This window comes from Miniopterus natalensis, chromosome 1, assembly GCF_054644295.1.
Source record: "Miniopterus natalensis isolate mMinNat1 chromosome 1, mMinNat1.hap1, whole genome shotgun sequence".
Lineage (NCBI taxonomy): Eukaryota > Metazoa > Chordata > Mammalia > Chiroptera > Miniopteridae > Miniopterus > Miniopterus natalensis.
In genome coordinates this window covers 26,638,897-26,662,814 of record NC_142081.1, presented here as the reverse complement: position 1 = coordinate 26,662,814, position 23,918 = coordinate 26,638,897, and the positions used below count along the sequence as shown (strand labels likewise).

The window sequence follows — 23,918 nt, the reverse complement described above, 5'->3', positions numbered from 1 at the left end:
ATGCATTACTTTCAAAAAGACCTCAACAATAACACAGAGAATTCAAGGGGACCAAAATTTATCTCAATTTTCTTAACTACCTGGATTCTCTCCAAATGTAGATGCAGCCTGTCCTGGGACAGCTATAGCAAGGATTAAGGTGAAACAGATGACAAAATGGTCATAACAAACAGCACAGGGAAATGTGGATAATCTTTAAAAGCCTACAAGTTTTGCTATTACGATTTTGCCAGCACTTCTCACCTTCTTTTAGTTAATGGAATTCTTATAATCTCCTCAAGGGTTGAACTGGCTCTGGGTCAGAAAGGACCAGAAGGTCCTCATTCTGTAATTTTGTGCCACAACCAAAGCTTGGGGAGACAAAGATAGGGAAGCTTCTCTCTCTCGCTTTCTTTCTCTTGCTTTAATATGAAAATAATTGCTTCTACTCTTGGAGACCTGGCTTAATTAGACTAATCTGATTTTCTGCTGGTAAAGTTAACATTAAAATGCTATTGCTCTGAGTTCTCTAATTATAGAGCAATCACGCTTTTTCTTAACAGATACTAAAATCAAATGCTATAATGTTGGATGAGGTCATTGTGTATAGCTTGTTATAAGGCTTATTTTGAGGCACCACATGAATTTCCGTGATGATTATGCAGTGACAGAAAGCGACAGAAAGTTTACTGCAGAAAAAAAAAAAAATGAATGCTACTACAGTTAATCTAAACAGATGAGGTTCCACAAGTTATTCTCTAGGATGTTCACTGACCATAACCACCTGTTCTTCCATCCCAAACTTCTCAAACTCAGCCCCTTCTTGATTTCCCCTCTTTAGCTAACCCCTTCTTCATGTTCTCCCTGCATAGTCTGGATGCAATGTGCAACCTTTTTGATGGATACTCTCACCAGCACTCTCAGCCCCCTTACTCCCTTAAACTTCTGCTTATCCATTCTGCCAAGAAGCAGCTCAGAGTCAAACCACCATCTGTTCTCTCTACTACTGCTTCTAGTTTGCCAAGCACTGCTGGAGAAATTGTATAACTGCTGATTCATGCCGTAACAAATGTGCAGTTCCCAAACTCACCTTGACCTTTAGCACTACTTGGCAATCCTTTCACTCTTGCTTGGTTGGCTTCCTTTGCCACTGCTCAGGTGCTATTCCAACCCTCAAGTCATTACTCTTTCAAAGTTTCTTACCATGCTTCCTTAATGAACAGATGACCTAACTTTTTACTGCAGGAAAAATCAGTGTTCAACTTCCCTTTCTACTTGTGATGGTCGATGATAGCTTCATCCTCCCTACCTCTGTCCCAGAATTAATGTAGTGAATCAGTGATTCCCTTTTGATACTGGTTTTTTATTTGTTTTAATCTCATAAAGTCTGTATACATTATCAAAAGACAAACATATTCCAGATTGAAGAAAGGGCCATCGGAATGCTAGGAAATAAAAGGAGCTGATTGGCTACAGCAGAGAGTACATCAGAATAGCAAGTGTTCTTCCACTTCAGTCACTCTCGAGCAAAGGCAGAAAGAAAGGTGAGTTGAGAAACTGCCTGCCTATTGAATGTTTCACAATTGTAACATAATTCTGCCAAACAAATGTCTCAACATGAAATTTAAAGAGGTCATGCTTTAGTGATCAATGCCATTTTTGTTCTCTACTATTTGCTCTCACCTGCCACATCTGCAGTCTAAAAAGCAGACTAATAATAATTAGTCCACTTAGTTTCTTCTTTTAACTGTGTGGAGTTGGCTCACCCTTATTCCATCCAAACTTTTCATGGGAACTCCTAGGGCAATCAATGTGAAATACATTATGTTTTACCTGATACAGCTGTTCTAATTTAATGTCATATTACACTAGCTATCATACAGAACTTACAAGTGACACGTACATGCTTTAGAAAAAGTATTTGTGAGACTGCCTAATGAGGAGTTTTGATGTAGAAGATACTTAGGAGAGATATGTATCATAGCCAACCAGGGGCAGATCCAGGTCTTGTGGGACCCTGAAGTGTATATAATTTGGGTAGTTCCCTCTTTTTAAAAAAACAATACAAAATTATGAATTAAAAATGAGGTAAAGAACCTATGGTAGAGGTCTCTAAAACTTAAGCTTCGTTAGTTGCATATAAATCAGCTTTTTTGTATTTGACCCAAATCCAAAATGCATTAAAATATAAACATCTGACGTGAGCCAGGAACATAGCATAATATTAAATTTCATTCTCATAATAAACCTTTTTATTTACCATTCTCATTTTCACTAAAGTAGTAACTGAGGCTCAGAGAATTTAGTAACTTACAGCTCACAGATCAGAGTGAAGGTGAGATTTAAACCAAGACCTGACACACTAAATCTTGTGTAATTTCCACTGCAATGCTCTGCTTTTAAGGTTTCCCAAAAGACAAAGGGTTTAAGTTAATTTGGAGATTGCCCCCCGAAATTGCTTGGAAATGCTCAGTTAGTATTTGGAATTGACATAACTGAATTCACATTTGAGAACATCACTAAAATTATTGTCCTAAAACTGTTTAAAGGGCATGAAGAAACAAATATATCTCTTTGGGTTATCTTCTGCTCATTAAGTGACATAGATGAAGACAGGAAATCTTAGGATCTCAGAGAAATGTGGTTCTGATAAGGAGAGGAAAGTGGAGGCAGAATCAGAATCTGGAAGTAAGTCTACAATTACAGCCTCTCAGGAAAAAGCCTGGCTGTGGAAGGACATACTGACAGTATGGATATTTCACAAATTATATCCTCTTGTTACATGTCCAATATTAGTCTACCTTCCCATTCAGCTATGTCAAGTTTTATTTATTTATTTATTTATTTATTTATTTATTTATTTATTTATTTATTTATTTATTTATTTTAAATATATCTTTATTGATTTCAGAGAAAGGAAAGGAGAGGGAGAGAGAGATAGAAACATCAATGACGAGAGAGTCATTGATCGGCTGCCGCCCGCAATCCGGGCATGTGCCCCGACCGGGAATTGAACCCTGACTGCCTGGATCCTAGGTCATCGCTCAACCGCTGAGCCACGCCCGGCCGGGCTATGTCAAGTTTTAAAAATAGGAAAATAGGCCAGCCAGGCGTGGCTCAGCGATTGAGCGTCGACCTAGGATCCAGGTGTTCGGGGTTCGATTCCCGGTCAGGGCACATGCCCGGGTTGCGAGCTCAATCCCCAGCTGGGGGCGTGCAGGAGGCAGCCGATCAGTGACTCTCTCATCATTGATGTTTCTATCTCTCTCTCTCCCTTCCTTTCCTCTCTCTGAAATAAAGATATTTTTTTTTTTAAAAAAAAGGAAAATAATATTTGCCACATATATAATATTACTCAATATTACATCTATACCTTATATTTGCCAGCTTGGCCTCTACTTTTAGATGATGTCTCTTAGAGGTATCCTCTCCTCCTCCTAAGACTCCCCAAAAGGTAGATAGATACTTTGTCTTTATCTCTTCTTCACCCACAGAATCCAGCACTATGCCCTACAGAGAGTAGGAATTCCATGGAGGTTAACTGCCACAAAAGATGGTGTTGATGAGTTCTTTTTGATAAGCCACCATTTTATACCACAATAGGGATTCCATAATATAGATGTTTTGTGATTCCATACAATTCAATCAAAGACTTCAGAATAAAACTTTTGGTGTTGGCTAAAGCTAAGGCAAGAACTTATCAGATGTAGTTAATAGTATTTTTAGTCAACAAACTATCATTGATGTTGGAGTTACTTAAAAGACCTGTTGATTCTGTGGTTTTGGGGCCATTGTGACCTCAAGCTGCAGCTAAAATCAGTCCAATGCAACAGGAGTTTTAAGAACAGCAGCACAAAAATGATGACAACTGAATGGAACAAGAAATCACATATTTTCAAGAAGACCTCTTTATTCTTGAAGTAGAAGTTTCCCTTCAAGATGACAAGTAGTTCAAACTCTCCAGGTTCTCACTTGCCCTCAAAAACAAGGTGAGTCTTTGACAGAATATGCTAAGTGGTAACTATTCAGGAGGGAAAAGAGGGTCTCTATTAACTCAAGCTAAAGGCAGATATTATGGTGTCTCTTCCCACAGAAGTTCTGAAATAGACTGCAACTACTTGAAGGAATTGAATGAGGACTTAAAACTAAGAAAACTGGAACTGCTAGAGATGCTAAAACCTCTTGAAGATAAGAACAACCTCTTATTCCAGAAGTTAATGTCTAACCTGGAGGAAAAACAAAGAAGGTAATGGCTCTCTACTCAGGATTTCCTAAAGGGAGAAAACCTGGAGAACTTTAATCCATAAGATTATCAATGATTATTTACATTTTAAAAAAAGGTTTAGACATTCAGCAACAGTAGGTAAAGAATTTGTAATCACAAAATCAGAATGGCAAAGAATCCTTTATTCTCTTTTAGTAAAATTAAAATGACTCAGCCCTCATCTCACAGGGTTACAGTTATTACTCTTCTTCCCCAGGGTATCTACCCAAGAAACAGATAATAACCTTTAATATCTTTAGTTTATCATGGTCACACCAATAGCTCCTTATATTTATGTTTGTGGAATCCCTTTAGGATAAATGACTCTGCTATTTCCCATGCCAAGCAGTGGAATGACAATCTTTTTAAGCATACTAAACAGTTGAGGTCTGAACGCTTCAATAAGATATTCACTGTTCTTGGGACCCACCAACTCTCTGTTTCCTTTCTAGTCTCGGACAATTTCACCTTAATGGGTCTATCTTCATTCTACACCCTGACTATAAGCATCTCAGGGAGTTCAGACTTTTGGAGAACAAATGCCAGGCAGTTTCTAGGTCAAGAAAACCCAGAAACTCAGACTTCTTTCAGAGCAAGAGAACACAAGTCTTGCTTCTCTGCTTATAATTGGAGAGTTTTTCCATGAATATAAATATTAATAATGCCATTAAAGGATGTCTTTTCTCACAGCCAAAGACTTGCTATTCATTCAGATTTTGTTAGAAACTTCTTTTTCAGGAAAAAAAATATACTTTTTAATTGATTTCAGAGGGAGGGAGGGAGAGGGAGAGAGAGACAGAAACATCAATGATGAGAGTCATTGATTGGCTGCCTCCTGCATGCCCTCTACTGGGGATCGAGCCCAAAACCTGGGCAAGTGCCCTCACCTGGAATTGAACCGTGACCTCCTGGTTCATGGGTTGATGCTCAACCACTGAGCCACGCTGGCTGGGCTAGAAACCTCTTGATGGTTTGATTCTCTGGGGGCTATCATAAGGATATAAGTGGTTTCCCCAACTAACACAAATGTCTTTAAATGGAAAAACAAGGTAGAGGAGATGGACAGAGACTGGTAGGGAATAATTGTGGTATTTATCCTGAAGACAACAGGTTCTTTGACCTCCTTCACAAGAGCAAAACTGCCCTTTTCTATCCCAAAAGTAATACACCAAAACATTCTTCTGATAGGGTGGAGAGGAGCCTCAGTGGCTGTTGAAGACCTAAGTTTTGAGCAGTATATAGATCACAGAATTCATTATAGAGCACGGAGCTAAGGCAAATGTCAATTAGGAATGGAGTCATCCTGCTAAGAAGGACTTCCATAACTCCTGTGATTTCAGTCCCCATCTCACTCCCATGGAAGAGTACTTTCTGGCTGGTTACAAAATACTAATATTACTCTTTAGGAAGTATTATGTTTTATGATGTCTCTCCCTTCTAGTCTGCAGATTATGAGACAGATCATGGCAGGGAAGGGGAGTGAAGAATCCTCAGCCATGGAGCTCATTAAGGAAGCAGAGGAGATGAAGCAGAATCTGGTAAGAGGTTTATGGGCACTGCAGGGAATGGCCTCCCGAACACAGATCAATGCCATTGCTGTCGTCAGATGTGGAGGGAAACACAGAGTGCTCATCTCCAGTATCTGATGCTTCAACAATTATACCTCTTTGATTTAGAAAGTCCAGGATGATCCAAAGAAAGTCAGAGAAAATGTTGGGGGAAAGTAAGAACTAGTAGCTAGCAAAAATTCTATTTCTTTGACTTTTTAAAAAACTTTTCATCTAGTGCAGGGGTGGGGAACGTCCAGCCTGAAAAATCATTTGGTCTGGCCCTGCCAAGGCCTCACAAAAGAGAAGCAGTTCCAGCCATCACATTAGGGGTGAGTTAATTAAATGTTTGACCAAATATAGCAGACTAATTTGTATGGCCCAAGAATGATGGTATAAATATCCAAATGGCCCTTGGCAGAACGAAGGTTCCCCACCCTGATCTAGTGGTAATGAATACAAGCATATTAAGCCTTCACATTTCAGAAGGAATAGAAAATACCTACTAAAATTAAAAAAAAATAGTTTGCCCTGAAGGAGTCTTACAAGATTTTAAAAAAATCAACAATGTAGCCCAGTCGGTGTGCCTCAGTGGTTGAGCATTGACCCATGAACCAGGATGTCATGGCCTGTTGTAGGCTCCATCCCCAGTAGGGGGTGTGCAGGAGGCAGCTGATCAATGACTCTCATGGTTGATCTTTCCATTTTTCTCTCCCTCTCCATCTCTCTGAAATCAATAAAAACATATTTAAAAATATTTTTTAAATCAACAATGTAAAGGATCTTAAAAACTAGAAATTAGTGGTCTAAGCCCCAGAGAAATTGCCATATGGTCAGAATGCCTTAAGTATTATCAGTGTGAGGAACTCATTTCTATTGATATCATACCACAATTACCAAAATTAAAGTTTTCAAAATTCATATCATCATCATCATCATCAAACTCATCTCTATGTTCCTGGATTTGGGCTAGGCTCATTTATTGCTTTCCTCTGTGGTTAATTATGTCCCTGCACCCTTTTTCCCCTATTACTTAATAATTTCTTCCAATTTCACTTTAATGATGGAACAAACACGTATTTCTGTTTGTTTGGTTTCCCCCCTCCAACAGGAAAGGAAAAACAAGATGCTTCGGAAGGAAATGGAGATGCTATGGAACAAGGTGTGCCTCTAGAGATCCCTGAAAGTACAGCCTTACAGACCTTGATGCAAAAATCTTCCCTTTCCTCCGGTCCTTATCCTCATTCTTCTCAGGTCCCTGCTTCCACTCTTGCCTCATTGCAATTCATTCTTTGCATAGCATCCAAAGTGGTATTTTTAAAACAATCAAATCATATCGCTTTTTATGAAAATCCTTTACAGATGCTTCTTATTGCCTCATAATCTAGCTGTGGTCGACCTCTCTAGTCTCCCCTCATAGAAGTCCTTCTCTTCATCCTTATGGTTTCTCAAACATGCTAAGACTTTTCCTATCACAAGGCTTTTGTTCTTGCTTTATCCCTGGCCTGTAATTATATTTTCTTATGGTTGGCTCATTTTCATCTTTCAGGTCTCTATGTAAATGTCACCTCAGGGAGGCCCTCCTTGTTTACTCTACCTAAAATAGGGCAACCCCTGCCCCCTACTTTTCACTATACAACCCTGTTCATGTCTTCCATAACACTTTTTATAATATAAGCTTATGATTATTATCATTATTTTACTTGTTTTTTGTCTCCCTGCCCCTCTCTGGTATATAAGCTTCTCCAATATTTTGATTGTTTTGTTCATCTCTGAATCCCTAGCACATAGCACAATGTTTGGAACCTACTAGACAATCAATGAATGTAAACTGAATGAATGAATGAATGAATGAATGAATGAATGAATGAGTGAGTGAATGAGTACCTAATTCTAATTCCCCTATAATTTTGCAACAATCATTGCATTGTTTAAGATAACAATAGTAGGCCTTTTTGCTGGGAAATGAGGCAGAGGTAGACTTAGTCCTTTGTGGACTAAGTCTTTGGTATCTGAGTGTTTTTTCACAGACTATGAGACTAGAACAGATTGTGTCTTGTAATAAAAACAGGTGTATCACGTGATTTCTGACAGCTTTTTTCATTTCACCTTTCCACAAATAATCAGGATACCATCAAGCCTTGCATCTTATACTGAGTTCTGCTTCTAGTTCTCAGTGGCGGCTACAAATCAGTTCTACGAATTGTCAGAAGTTTAGTTTCTGAGTTCTTGAGTCCTGTGACAGGATATGACAAAGCTCTATCAAAATCTATCTTCTCTAGAATTCCCAAAAGACTTTTTATAAGGGATGTCTATATGACTTGGCTTGTGATTGACTTTCCTTACCCATATTTTTAGATAGTGAGAAATGGAGAGAGAAGAGCAGAACAAAGGCTTCTGAGTCTGACAAATCTGGTTCAAATTCCAGCTCTGTACTTTCCTAGATGTGTGACCCCAAACAAATGACTTAACCTCTCCAAGTCTCAGTTTTTCCATCTTTAAAATGGAAATAAAAATAGTTCTGTGAGGATTAAATGAGAATATTTGTAGTGCAGTAGAGTAGTGTAAGTAAATAAGTAGCTTATAGTAGTGATTGGTATATAATAAGGGTTTAGCTAGTAGTTATTATTATTATAAGACACACTCAAGGGACCAAATGGAAGGGCTTGTTCCATTCCGAACCCCCTCTGGTAGTTCACTTTTCATGTTGGGCCCTGACTAGCAGGAACCAAAAGCCTTAACCCATACTGGCTTTCTACTTCCCTTACTCATTCCCACTAATTTAAAGCTTTGCCAAAATGTCTCTCTATAGACATTCAACATGGAAGAACTCAGTGATCAACAAAAAGCACCACAGATAAAAAACAAAACAAACTTGCAGGATGGAAAGGCAAGTAGACGTCACGGTACTTAGAATTTAAAGGTTGTTGATGCCATATGACTGGAGACAGCTGGTTGACCATCAGGGCTATTTTGGTTGGAAGATAGGTAGGATCTGGGCCTTTAGGATATATTGGATTTACTGTCTGCTAAGACATTGCACTTCTTTTTTTTAATCCTCACCTGAGGATAGGATATTTTTTCCATTTCTTTTCAGAGAGAGAGAGAGAGAAAGAGAGAAACATCGATGTGAGAGAGAAACATTGGTTTCCTGCAACCGAGGTTTGTGCCCTTGGCCAAAATCAAACCTGGGACCCTTCAGTCTGCAGGCCAATGCTCTAACCACTGAGCAAACCGGCTAGGGCAAAGACATTCCACTTCTTTCCTGGGACCTCCTATTTCTTTAGCTCTCTTCTTCTATCCCAGGATCCTGAAACTGCATCACCTAGGAAGACCAAGAATGAATTGGAGACGTCATATGCAGAGAAAGTGAAGGAGCTAAGGAAGGTAGTACACATTTTCTGAATGGCACTGGCTTTTAGAGCTGACAGATTAGATATCATTAATGTAGCAATAATATGCCTAAAATATACTGTGCTCCTGAACTGATGCAAAAATTTATAGGAGATTTGATTCCCTTGTGATGTTATATTTGAGTCAGTGTAACACTTCAAGTTTCTGGGAAATCATGTTAGCTAGGGAAAAGTGGGAGAAGCTGTGCCAACAATGAATTTTGCAATAGCTATGTGACATCAAAACACTTGTTAATTTGTTTTTGGACATTTATTTAGAGGTATTATGCTTGTACCTAATCTTCTCTCAGCCAACTCATTCATAGAAAATGATCCTATTCATTTAGATTTTAACTTTTGGAGAGTGAATTGTACAGGTTGAGGCCAATTAAAAGAACTGTGCAGTTGAAACCAATTTATTAGTGAATCTATGACACCATAATTTTGCTATAAAGTCTTTGTGGTATGCTGAGAAAACTGATTTCTGATCTCAATTTACTTTGTCACCCAGAGGCTCTTTCTTCCACCAGGAAAAACAACAGAGGAAAATAGAATGGGTCAGGTATCAGGAACAAGCCAACAACCTTCAGGTATTAATGTGTTCTCAGGCTAGACTTGGGGTACAGTTTCATTCATACAATATAAAGGCTTTTAGTTTCATAATGTTAAACCTGATCCCTTCATCTCAATTACCAATTGTCCTGCTAAAAGAAATGAATGTTTCATAGGGAGACAGCTGGAGAGAATTGTCTCCAGCTTCACCTTGAGTAACTTGGGATAAATAGCATTTTTTCCTATGGTCTTGATTTTGTTCTATATGAAATGGGGGGGATCACAAATTCTTCCTCCCCAACTTCTAAAAACTAAGCATAATAGGATAATTTTAAAACTTCTGAGTAAAAAGGATTCAGGTAACAGTGGTTTTAGAGAAGTCAATAGTATATGAATTGTTTTGAAAAATGTTCTCTTGTAGAATGACTCTAATGGAAAAGTGATTGAGCTCAGAATTGAAGCCTTGAAGAACTACCAGAAGGCCAATGACCTGAAATTATCACTATACTTACAGCAGAATTTTGAGCCAAAGCAAGCATTTTTTTAAGTCTTCCTGGGTCCCAAGAAGGTAGGTAAAGTTTCATAGGTACACTGTTTGAGGTTCTGTTTTGCTTTACATTAGAGATCCCAGTACATGTAAAGTGATCAACGCAATGTCTGCCACATAGTAAGTTAAATGTTAGTAATATTATAATAAATTTTATCACTATCATTATTACTATTATTATTACTCTGAAGCTCTCATACCAAGGTAAGGATTTCTCTGGAGGAAATGAAATTTTCTTCTGTAAAAACTAATATATACTTAGCATATGTAGTTGATACATAGTTGGAAATTGATAAAATATTAATTTCCTCCCCACTCCCTACCCTCTCCTAGAAATTAAAGTAGTTTGAGCTCACGAATCTTATTGGGATAGACTTTGCTACTTCAGAACAGAAGGCCAAGGAGATAGACATCTGACAATGGTTGTGAGTTTCACTAATCCAGATATTCCTCTGGGGGTTTCAGCATATCCCTTCCAAAGAATTTATGGCACCATTATGGCAAATCATATAGTTTACCATAAAAAAGAGAATAAAGGAATGTCTTCTGAGGGGCAGGAGAAAAGAGTTTTTAAATTTTCAAGGATCTATGAATCTGAACTTTCTATTTTAAAAAAAGAGACATAGAATGAGAAATCATGGCAATGAAATTACAATGTTTTATCAGTATCAGTGTATCTCTAGTTTCTTCTCAATCTTATTCCATAAAGGGCTTAAACAGTTTACAAAATCACAAACAGCACATAGGATAAAATAGTAGATGAACAAATCTACATGAAAGCAAAATATTTGAAGCCAGGTAAATACACGAAAATGCATAATGGAAGTACTATATAGTTGGTAGAGGCAGGCTTCAAACTTGGTTCTGAATTTCCCAGAAAAAGAAACATGGATTTATGGTGTTCACAAAATAACAATCACCAATTGATAAGGAGAACCACAGCTTTTAGTGGTACTGAGACCAGAGAGAAATTTCTTTCCAGGTCCTTATCATGGAGACAAGACACTCTCTGTGTATTGTAGCTAGTGTCTTCAACAATATTTCTAAAATGAATTCAGAATCTAAATTACCTAGGCTGTTTCTTATCTATTCCTTGCACAATCTGATAAGAAATTATTCATTTGAAATTTTTTAAAAATGATGAATCAGCTCAATATGATTTGGTCCAGGTACATAGCATTCTGTTAGTCTGACTTGATCCATAAGTAAAATTTAGAAAATCTAGAATACTGGATGGACTACCTATTCTTCAGCCAGTGTTCCATCCATATTTTTCTTTTAACTGTTGTTTTGATAAGAATTGGACGCAGAAAGCTTGAGGCTTTCTTCTCCAATAAGAACCTGGAATACAACCAGAAATAGTATAAAGTCATTAAGATATGAATGAAAATGATAGAAGAAAGGAGGGTTATAAGGAAGACAGATCTTTGTTTTATTTCATTTAAAATTAGCTGAAGATCATCTTGAGGAATTCACAGCGTAAGGGGCCAAAATTCTTTCAGTTCCAGGTTCAAATCAAATCAAAATTAGTAATAAATGAAATATTCCATTCAACTTGGTCACCTCAGACTTTGAGTCTTTGATCTTTGAACTAGGACAGCCCACAGAGCAATACCCTCTTTGTCTTCTGTCCTGCACTTCTGAAGAATTAAGTGATAGCGCACCAAACTGTTTTGTTACTGCAAATGAGTGTAGCCACAGGCATGAGTGACCCATTGCTCCTGTCTTTTATTGATTGTGCATTCACTGAGCATGGATTATAGGCCAGTTTCATTTTCTAATAACACATTTACAAAATTATTAGATTTGTCTGAGTCCAAGTGGGTATGAAATCTACATCTTAGAATTTGGTTGTATTGACTTATCTATAACCTAGTTTTTTATTCTTGCAAAGTAAACAAAAGAAACATTAGTTTTCTTTATAGAGGGTTTTTAAAAGTAATTATGTTAAGATTATTACCAACAGTGATATAATAGGGAGGTGGTTTGGTGGTGCTCAGTGTTTCCCAACTTCTGTGTCCCTTAGACTATTGTTTATTCAATATTTTCTACTTAGATTGAGTTTAGTTTCTTAAATGCATTACTTGAAACAAAATTTTTATTACTGTTTTAAATGAAATTCAGGGCAGTTATACATAATAGAAAGTAAACTTAATAATAAGTATACAGAAAACAAAATTTTAATATTCTAACAAGATGTTGAAGCCTCAGGCATGTTTTATCTTTATTAGGAAATGAGATTAGCAAGATGTAGAGAGTTTTAAAGAAACCCAGCAACAAATTGAAACTTTCTCCTTGATGACATCACGTTTAAGAGAATTGAAAAGGGAATTATTTTCCCACTGTGACTTATAGTATTTAATGTGTTTAGCACCTCCTAGATTTATTTCACTTGCCACCTAAAATCATCTCACCATCAAATTTTAGGAAACAGTAATTTAATGTAAAAAGCACTAGGTTTAGAGTCATATATATGAGTTGAAGGCCTTACTCTGAGACTAACCGGTTAAATAACTTGGGCAGGTTATTTAGTTTCACTTAAATTCTTCATTTAAAACAGCCATAAAATATTATAGAGCATGTTGAAAACATACGGTGTTTGTTTTTTTTTAATCACACCTGAGGATATGTTTATTGATTTGAGAGAGAGAGGATGGGAACATAGATGTGAGAGAAACGTCAATTGGTTGCTTCCCATACAATGTCCCGATTGACCAAAGATCCAACCTGCAAGCTTTTGGTGTGTGGGACGACACTACAACCAACTGAGCCATCCGGACAGGGTGAAAACACATGGTTTTGTACAACCCGCACAATGACTCTGTGGGGTAGTTATAGAACAAGAAACTAGTTCAGAGAAATCAGGCTTCTGACTCCACATCCAAAGCTCATCTAGAATATGCTATAAAATGGCAGTATTAAATATGTGCTTTTTCATGACTCTTCCATTTCTACAGGCTATGACTTGAATTCAAACTTATCACTTGTTTAATGTATAATCTTCCAAATGAAGAATCATACTCCCTAAGACTAACTTGTTCAGTAATAAAATAGGTTGACAGTTTTGCAATTCTGCATTTATCCCAGTAGGTGGCACCGATCACATCTAGGCTTTTAGTCCACAAATCATGGTAATTCAGGAAATGCTGTGAGAGCGATTGGCCTTCTATTACCCTTAGGACAAAATGTGCATATTTACATATCAAATGAAAACGGAAAAAAACAAAAACAAAAACAAAAACCCACCTATTGATGTTTTCTACCATGCTCTGTGACACTGAGGTGTATTACTGGCAGCCTTGATTAGACAGTATTAAACTTGTTATTCCGCTTCACAATCCTTATCTATTATTCTAGTCCCTCCATTCCAAAACACTCACTGCCCACTTCCTCCACACTCCCTATCTACCACTGTTTCTTTCTACCATTGATAAATCAGACAATTGGGACACTGAATTAAAAAATCAGTTAGGCAATTGCACAAGGTGTGGTGATTTCTTGAAGGTTAAGTAAGTGTTCCTGGATAATGTTTCCTTTCCTCAAGTTTCAAAAGAATTGAATTTCACAAATCTGTCCTTAGGAAAGGGACATACCTCCCAGCAAATCAGGGTACAGGCCCTTCTGTTCTAGGCATTTCCAGGTAGAGAGAAGGCTTCTCTCCCACTGCTCTTGGCCAAGAATCCCTCCTCCCACATCAACTGTCCTGTGTGCTGGTTGGCTGAGTCTCAGTGGTGTGACCTGTTTGGTTGGCAAAATACAATCCTTTGTTAATATTACTTTGTTACACTTCAAGCAATCACTACTTGCAAATTCCCTTGAGGCCCAGGTTGTAGTAGTATCCTTTTAGTCTTATCTGTTTAGCACACTGTACCACCTAGTCTTATAGAAGAGAAAAACATTTTATACCTAGGGTAAAGTCTTTCCTTTTAGTCTTTCCAGAGATGGGGCACATTTGAAGGGATTTACTTCTCCACTGGGCTAAAATTACAATTTGACCCAAGGTGTATGGCAGCTTTTCCCTGGCTTCAGTGGAGTTGAAAGAGCAGTTCATGGCCTTTGGCAGTCACCTATCTTAGTGAACAACGGCACGAAGCAACCTTTAATTTCAGCTGAATTTCCCATGATGCCTACTGGTGTTTAAAGAAGAGGTTTATCTTTAGTAATAACAGAAGTGGTGATAAGACATTTGATTCTGACAGCCTTGGTTTTCTCTCCTCCACCCCTCACCAAACTCTAAGCATTTCCTTGAGCTTTTTTGAGAAGCTGAAGGTTGGATGTAAATATTTTGCTACATTTATAAATTCAGATGAAAGTCCAGTGAGGTGGGAAATGAATACTCTTGAGACCTTATTTATTCTATAACTCTCTTTGCTCTGAAAGCAAGTCATTCTTCTCAGCTTTAACCTTTACTTCACTTTAGTATTACTCTTCCTGATTGCTGAAATACACTCCAGCAGGTGCTGCTGAAAGGAAAATAGTTGTGTTAAGTTAAAATGCTGAGAGCAGAGATAGAAACCCACAGCTAGCTCAATCTGGGTGCTTGATAAATAATATTGCTCTCAAACACAGGATTTTTTAAGCTTTGAGGCAACTTGATGTGAAAGTTAAGTTTATGGTATTAGTAGGCTATGAAGTTAATTTCTAAACTAGGTCATTCTTTCACTTCATAGAAAACCCCACAGAATTCCAGGGGGAGAATACAAGTCTTCTTTCCAAAATATAAACTTTAAAGGTTTTAAAAAAGTAAACTGTACTTTTATTAATATTAAGATTATTACAATGAGTGACAATAGGTCCCAAGCTTTTTGCATCACACACTCAGAAGAGCAGCAGGATGTCTAGGATAGGGTTGTCATATTTAGCAAATAGAAAGGGATGCCCAGTTAAAATTGAATTACAATAACTTTTAGTATAAATATGTCCCAAATATTACATGGGACACATATTAAAAATTACTTGATGTTTGTTGAAATCCAAATTCAACTAGGTGTCCTATATTTTAGTCTGGCAACACTAGCTAGGACAGATTCACTACAGCGCTTATTTAGCACCCTACAATTCTCCCTCTCTCCCTTTTATTTCTCCCCTTTTAATTGCCTCCCTTCTCTGCCTCTACCTCAGCTTGTGCCTGTCGTTTCCTCTGCCTCCTCTTTGTCTACCCTGCCCCCACCTTTATCTTTGGTTTGTTCTTCATTATCCACTGTTGGCCATTTTTATGGGTTATCTCAGGGTGTGAATATATGTGTATGAATTAACATCACATTTCTTCATTTAAAAGTTGAATATTAGAAGAACATTTTGTAGCCTCTCTAACAGTGTTTTTATTTGCACGCAATATTCAATGATTATTTTTTTCCTGTGGGACATGAGCTCTCAACAACAGCAACAACAACAAAGGTTTGTTACTCCAACTTTAAAAATACTGTTTGAAAGTTATTTTCTTTTTAATTTTTAAAAAATCCTCACCTGATGCCCTAGCAGGTTTTGCTCAGTAGTTAGAGTGTACTGAAGGGCACTGGGTTGGATTCTGGCCAAGGGCATGTACCTTGGCTGCAGGCTCAATCCCCCGCCCAAGTCAGGGTGAGTGCAGGAGGCAACCAATTGATGTGTCTCTCTCACAATGATGTTTCTGTTTCTCTCTCTCTCTCTCTCTCTCTCTCTCTCTCTCTCTCTCTCTCTCTTCTCTCTCGTCTCTCTCTTTCCCTCCCCCTTCCACTCTAATAAGCAACTGAAAAAATATCCTTGGGTGACGGTTAAAAAAAAACAAAAAAAAACCACCCGAGGATATGTTTTTACTGATTTCCAGAGAGAAAAACATTGATGTGAGACAGAAACATTGATTGGTTGCCTCCTATAGCACCCTGACCCAGGACTGAAGCTGCAACCTAGGTATGTGCCCTGACTGGGAATCGAACCCGCAGCCTTTTGCTCTATGGGATGACGCTCCAACCAATTTAGCAACCCGGCCAGGATGATAGTTATTTTCTAAAACAACAATTAGAAAATTCACATTAATGTTAATACCAGAGTAAGTCCTATGATCATACAATGATATAATACTGTGATGAATGTTAATAGCCTTACAACTCAAAATAAAACTAGTTTTTTTCCTCAAAGAAAGCTCTCATTGTCCTAATGTTTCCCTTCAGGTACAGTGGGCACTACAACTATGGGCAGAGCAACCAAGGGCAAAAAGGAATCTAATGTGGTGAGAACTCCTTTCACTTTCAAAATCACTTTAAAGTCTTGAAAAGTTGTAGTTTTTGGAATGCATTTGTTAATGTACATTCTAATTTAATATTTTTAGGGGATTTGCAAAGTGAGTGCCAGGGCACTTGATATTTTAGCTGTCTTTTTTTTTCTTTTTCTTTTCTGGTGGTTTTGTTTTTCCTTCCCATTTTAGAGCATCCTGGGATCAAAGATCTACACAAAACAACAAGGAACTAAAGGAAGTCAGTTTGATGATGTAGGAAGGAGGCCCTTTTTTCTGAGGTCACTACTAGATGAATCTCTGAAGATTTCGAAGGCTTTCACTCCATTTGCTTGGACAGATTTAAAGACTAGGCATAGCCATTTGTGTTCATTAAAATCTCTCAAACCTTTGTTTTCGTGTTGTTCCCCTCTCATTCCCCACTAAACTGGGTGCAAATGCTAGTTAGATGCTCAGCCTTAAGCATGTTAGAAATTTAGTCATTTATGGATTGTAAAACAGCCTTTGATTATTTTGATAGCTTTTGATTTTGAAGTGACTAGATTCAAACCACGTTGTATATTGTTAAGCCCATAAAAAGCTGTTCCTCTCCACCTCTGAAATGTTTAATTCTGGGCAGATCCACCACTAACAAGTGAATAAAAGTATGTACAAAATAAGGAAAATTATACTCCATAGTGTCCTCTTACTATTTCACCAACTACATCCAACTCCCCAGTTGACTCTGCCTCATAGTTGTCTATTCCTTGAATACCTTCTACCTTCCTAGTACCACTGTTTTAGTTCAGGCCCTCTTTCCTGCCTGGATTACCACAGCCTCTTAATTCATTTCCCTGCTTTCAGTCTCTCTAATCCATCTTCCACAGCACCATTGAAACTATCCTTTCTAAAAAAGAAATGAGATCATGTCACTTCCGTATAGGTTTCCCATTAACTTTAGTGTAAGGTCCAAGCTCATTCACAGACCATATAATAATGATCTGCCTCCTGCCTACATCCCCAGGCTCATCTTTCACTATATCCCCCTTCCCTCATATATCCTACACTGAACTCTGCAGAACTATTTGCAGTTCCCCTGATGCACCATGAATAGTATTATCTCCATGCCTTCACACAAAGCTGTTTCTCTGCCAAAAGATTCTTCTTTCCTTGTCTGCTTGACCATTTTCTATTTGTCCTAAGGGCTGAGTTTGGTGCCCATCTTTTATCCCAGTAATTCTTAACCCAAGTTGTGTATTAGAAGTCTCCTCTGGAGCTTTAAATTCATTGGGCCCCCTCCAGATCATTTAAATCATGACCTCTGAGGGATAGGGCAAGAGCATCTGTGTTTTTTAAAAGCTCCTGGGAAATTCTTAAGTTCAGCCAGGTTTGAGAATCACTGTTCTAGGCTCTCCAACCTCTATTACAGCACTTAATGAACTATATTGCAATTATTTGTTTATAACCCAGCTATCTCCCTCACCAAATTGTAAGCTCTTTGAAGCCCAGGACTATGTCTTAATTCATCTTTTAATTTTGACCACCTAACGCAGTGCGTGAGATTTGATAGAGGCACAGATACTGCCTAAGGCTACAGAAAGTTAATTGCAAAGTCCCAGGTTTGTTGACAACCTGTCTTGTGTCAATATGATACTACTGGGTCATACTGAAGTCCTTAAGAACTTCAGATCTTTTTTTTTTTTTTTTTTAATATACTTTATTGATTTCAGAGAGAGGAAGGGAGAGGGAGAGAGACAGAAACATCAATGATGAGCGAGTCATTGACTGGCTGCTTCTTGCACGTCCCCTGCTGGGGATGGAGCCCACAGCCCCGGCAAGTGCCCTGACCAGGAATCAACCAAGATCATCCTGAATCCTAGGTCGATGCTCAACTGCTGAGCCACGCCCAGATGGGCCCTTCAGATCTTTTCTTTCTTCTGCATAGATGACATTAAATTTCTATCTCATGTCAATATGCGGGGAGTTGATTTGTTATAAACACTTAATAAACCTGTAGGAATCCCTTTTAAATTCTAGTAATGAGCAAAGTAAGCCAACCAATTAAAAATCGTTGTTGTGTGTGTTTTTTTCTCCGGAAGTCAATTTAAATCTTTCAGGTGTGTTTTTTTAAAATGTACTTTTGGACTAGAAAAAGTTTACACAGGATCACAGAATTTGAACTTTAGAAGGGACTTTAAATAAGCATAAAATTTCTTCACAGAAGAGGAAACTGGAGTTTAGACATGTTGAAAGGGTATCCAAAGTTCCACAGTTAACTGGGGCTGTTAACAATTAAGCTGAGTACCAAATCTAAGTATTATTACTACCAGTTAATATTCCCATTTAACTCATATTTTGCACCTCCTGACCACAAAAATAACAGGCTCTGCAGCCCTAATATTATTAGTTTGATGTTCTACCAACTGAGTTAGCTAAGTGTGTAATCCACATTCTGTTTTAAGAAAGTCAGAAGTACTGAGAGATTTTCCAAGTCAATTGGATTAGACAGAGCAATGAGAACAAATATCATGAATATAAAATCTGACTGACTACCTTGAACAAATCATTTAATCTCAGGGCCTTAGATTCCCAATTTAAAAATCTGATTAAAAGAGCACCACTTGAATGTTTTAAAATCATGTATTGTTATTTTATCCCTTCAGCGGGTTTAGATGAGTATCTGACCTTTTTTCCTTATTTTTCTGAACTATCTTGCAATTACCTGTTAATTATCCATTAACTAAGGTATGAAATAAGCTAGTTTACTAGCTAGCAGAGACATAACTTCTTGAAAAATGAATCATTTACTATCTCCAAAGTATTAAAATCGTATGTTCATTATCAGTCAGGCTTATCACTTTTCTCCAAATGCTCTAAATCTTTCAATTTCTTCAAAACACAAAAATGAAATATTGTAGTTTTTAATTCTACTTTGTTTTTAAGACTTTACTTTGAAATCTGACATTCACCTATATGGCAGTGCAAAGTTATCAGTAAGGTAGGCTGGCTATTCATGGGTGTCACATTTTGGCAAATATAATATATGGATCTCAGGTTTGTGTGTACAAATTTGTTTCACTTACGGAACAAATCAGAGATTCATTCAAGCTACTCAAACTACCAAGAGAGTCACTGACAAACCAAATATTAATTTAAATTACAGAGAGGGCTATACCTTCCAATGTTGTTAGAATATGTCTATGTTCAGGGCACCCCCCATCTCAGAATCAAATTATTAGGGAAACTGAATTAGTAGTCCAAAAATATTGGTGGGATTGAAACATCATTCTTACAGTTTTATTTATACTCATAATATTCCAATTATGTTTCTCTGAGAATAAAACTCCTGATATCCTTGACTGTACTTGGAGAGAGATTTTTCAATTTTACGTTCAACTGAGGAAAACCTCTGTCCCATCAGCAATACATTTACAAACCATGTTGGGTAGCTGTATTTTTGTGGCTCATCTAATTTATTTTACCTTGACTTTCTAGCTATTTACAAAATATTTGCTTTTATTTCACCCCCCAAAGTTATCTTACTGCACTGACCGCAGAATGATTAGTAATGTTTGTCACACTTCTTTCCTAAATAAAGTAAGGCCAACAATAGCCCAATGCTTTTATCTTTCGTCTAGAATTGCAGGCATCAAAGAGGACAAATGACAGTGTGCAATATTATGCCTTACATTTTTAGATCAAGGCAGAAAATCTAGCTTTAATATTGTTTAAATGAACTATGGCCATCTTAGGTGGTATCTCCTTTTATAGGCAGAGGCTTCTGCAATCCATTACATGCTAAGGCAAATTTCTAACAGCCCCTCTGGCACCTTGTAAGAAAGCTGTATTGCTAACAAGTCCAAGTCCCCATTGCTTCATATGCTCTGTATTTAGTCATCAAATATTAGGAAAAGGGAAAAAAACAAGGTCTTGTGTTTGAAAGGGATACTTTCTCTGCAACCAATCAATCCCACAGGAGATACATGAGCAGACAAATATGAAATGTAACTATTACATGATAAGATCAGATTTTTCAGAACAACTGCTTCCTTCACAAATTTGCTTGCTTCCTAAATTTCAAACTTTTACTTCAGATTCATTTTAAGCTAAAACACTGTATATACATTCCTATAAACTATATTCCCTCCATGTATTAGTCAACCTGAGAGAAAATAAGATTACTTAGGTTAACAAAATAATTTTCTTTTTGTATATTGCTTTTAGAGACAAAAATTTTTTTCTAGGGTAGCTGGGCTTTAAGCTAAGTTTGTGACCTAGAAACCAAAAGTTAATAATAATTTAAGAAAAACATGATACTTTTGATTTTTTTAAAAAGTTCACATAACTTTAATCCATGTCAGTTGCTAAATTTGGGACTACCTTTTCTTGGCTTGTGGATATTAAGAACTGATGGCCTTGTAAACAGAGCCCTTTTAGGAAATCAAAGAGCTTCTGGGCACTCAATGTTACCTTTCCATTTAGTAAATCTCACCCTCCTTTCCCTTATCTAATAGTTCTTTCCTCTTCTAGCAAATTCTGCCCTCCTTCCTTATAGTCTACCCTTTCTTTGAATTCAGGGGGTAGAAATACCATTGTTTTTTTAGAAATCACTTTTTTGTTGTTCCTGGTTTTCTTCTTTTATCAGATAAGCAGTCATATAAATAAGTGGTGACCTTGTGCATTTGTAAATTGTCATAACACATAGGGAAGAGTTTTTCTATCTTGTGAATATTAATATGAGATGATGTGGGTGGTATTAAAGGTATAATTAAGAGCCTTCAGAAAAGAATAAAATCTGTAGTAACGGTAGAGATAAGACTCTGTAAAAAGAGTTGAACTAACTGCTGACCTATCAAGACACTAATCTTACATATGTACCCAGATCCATCCTCCCTTGATCTATTTATGGTAGGGTGACAGCTGATCTCCATCCCCTGGGTAAGTACATGATCAAGGCCAAACCAATCAGAAAATGCCACTCTCCTTGTCGTTAGTGCTTTGGGACGGGCACATGACCTCAATCTATGGGTCTCAAGATTTTGTCTTAGGACCCCTTTACACTTTAAAAATTGAGGACTCCAAAGAGCTTCTGTTTATGTAGGTTATATCTATTGATATTTATATATTAAAATTTTAAGTAAATATACACATTCCATTAACTATCAGAATGATGATATTATACATCACATAGCTTTGGAAGACTGCACAGTATCGAATGAGAATAGAAAGACAAATAATGCTAGTATTAGTATAAAAATAGTTTTGACCTTGTAGACCCCCTGAAAGGATCTTGGGGTCTCCAGGTGCCCCAGACAGACTCAAAAACTACTGATCTAAATTATAGCCTACAGAAGCCAATACCATCCATTTTTGCCAACATGTACAAAGAGCCAATGTGACAATTAAGTCAACAAAGAACAAAGCATAGCTGAAAGATGGCATTTTGAAGACATGATTCCAGATCCTGAAGGTAGCCAACCCTGAAGCTATACATGTCTGGACTTCCTAGCTGCAAAAGCCAATGAATTCCTTTTGACTTAAACTAGGATCAGCTTGCAACCAAAAACATCCTCATATATCTGGATTTCCAGACGGGGACCTCAGAGGAAGAGAGTATGGGTGGGAAAAATCCAAAGGACCAGGGCATAAAATGATTTAAGCAGCAATCTGCACAGAACAAATAGAATATCAAAAGTGCAAGGAAAAGTTCCAATTTATTTTAAACATGGAAGACATGGGAAAACATTGTCCTAGTTGTTCCCAAACAGTGCCATCAAATTCCATGGGCAATTGAAGTAGCTCAGCTTCACTTCACTAGAAGATAACTAGGACATAGAACTGAAAGCAAAATGTCAATTTCATCAGTAGGAATGAATAAATTTACATCACTAGGCTTTGGGAAATTCTAACTCAGAAAACTACTTCTAGGGAGAAAGCATTAGGCTACTTAGGTCAAAGATTAAAAATTTCTCCAGTATTCTCCAGACTATAGAGTTGTATTTTTTCTAAAAGTATACTTAATTTCTAAACCCTCGCTTTTGAAGAAACCTTTGGACCTTCATTTCTGATTGGCTGAATTTCTAATTTATGTTTGCATGCCTACACATAGTAATGTAACCTATCACTGCCCATACTGGGCTGAATAGAGTCCTTCAAATTTCACACCCACCCAGAACCTCTAAATGTGACCTACGTGGAAATAGGGTCTTTGTAGATGTAATTAGATAACTGAGGCCATACTGGATTACAGTGGTCCCTAAATTTTCTTAAAGGGCAAGTGAAAATACACACAGAGAAGGTTATGTGAATGAATATGGAAGCAAAGATTGGAGTGATGCAGCCACAAGCCAAGGAATGCTGAGGATTACTGGAAACTGCCTGAAGCTGAAACAAGACAAAGAATTCTTCCCTAGAGCCTTCAGAGGGAGCACAGCTTTGAGATACCTTGATTATAAACTTCTGGCCTCCAGAAACATGAGAATAAATTTCTCGTTTTTATGTCACCCAGTTTGCGGTACTTAGTTTTAGCAGTCCTAGGAACTAAGACACTGTCTAATTCAGCCAGTCTAAAATTCATCTTGACTATAACCAAGCTTCTCTTGGGGGAAATAATAGGTTAAAATCAAGTAGAGCTTCACCTTGCACCCATTTTTTTTGTTTTTAAATATATCTTTATTGATGTCAGAGAGAAAGGAAGGGAGAGAGAGAGACATAGAAACATCAATGATGAGAGAGTTGTCACTGATCGGCTGCCTCCTAGACGTCCCAACTGGGGATTGAGCCCGCAACCCCGGGCATGTGTCCTGACTGGGAATCAAACCGCCATCTCCTGGATCCTAGGTCGACCCTCAACTTCTGAGCCACGCCTGGCCAGGCTCACCTATTTTTTTAATTGTGCTAAATACACACAACAAAATTTACCATTTTAAGGTGTAGAATTCAGTGGCATTAAGTATTACATTCAAAATGTTGTTTGCATTCATTTTTAATCGACTGTTTTACTTGTGGCCCTTAGCCAAACAGGAAAGGATGAAATGAGCCGTAGAATAATCCATTACCAAATTCATTCTTGCTCACATCTAGTACTAATGAGGAGGGTCTGACCACAGGAAAGCAAGTAAGCTTTCTCCTTCTTTATACTGAAATTGTGATTACTAAAACAGAAAAACTAAAGTACCAGAGGGCCAAGTGTAAGTATACCACTACTGGAAAATACTCAAACTTCAAGTAATTCATTTCTACTGATAAAAGTTTCATCTTCATAATGAAAATCATTATGAAAATCAGATGTTTACCTTTTATTTTAACTCTGAGTTGTGAACTCCTATAGTTTTCATTATTAAAAGATTAAAAATTGGGAGAATAAATCCCTGAGTGCTTCCAATTCTTTATATACAAACTTTCTTTCACTCTGGTTCTCCCTTCCACCATGTTTCTGAGACATACA

The 23,918-nt window shown here is 37.4% G+C and overlaps 1 protein-coding gene across 1 annotated transcript; it reads left to right on the top strand.

Annotated features, from left to right (window-relative positions):
- The first annotated feature begins 3,918 nt into the window (after window positions 1–3,918).
- Window positions 3,919–16,918, top strand: CCDC196 (coiled-coil domain containing 196). The gene is given in 11 exon segments (XM_087820337.1): window positions 3,919–3,968; window positions 4,073–4,225; window positions 5,685–5,781; window positions 6,902–6,952; window positions 8,603–8,693; window positions 9,107–9,177; window positions 9,713–9,772; window positions 10,156–10,272; window positions 10,275–10,302; window positions 16,431–16,489; window positions 16,685–16,918. Coding segments are annotated over 11 exon segments (1,011 nt in total).
- The last annotated feature ends 7,000 nt before the right edge of the window (window positions 16,919–23,918 follow it).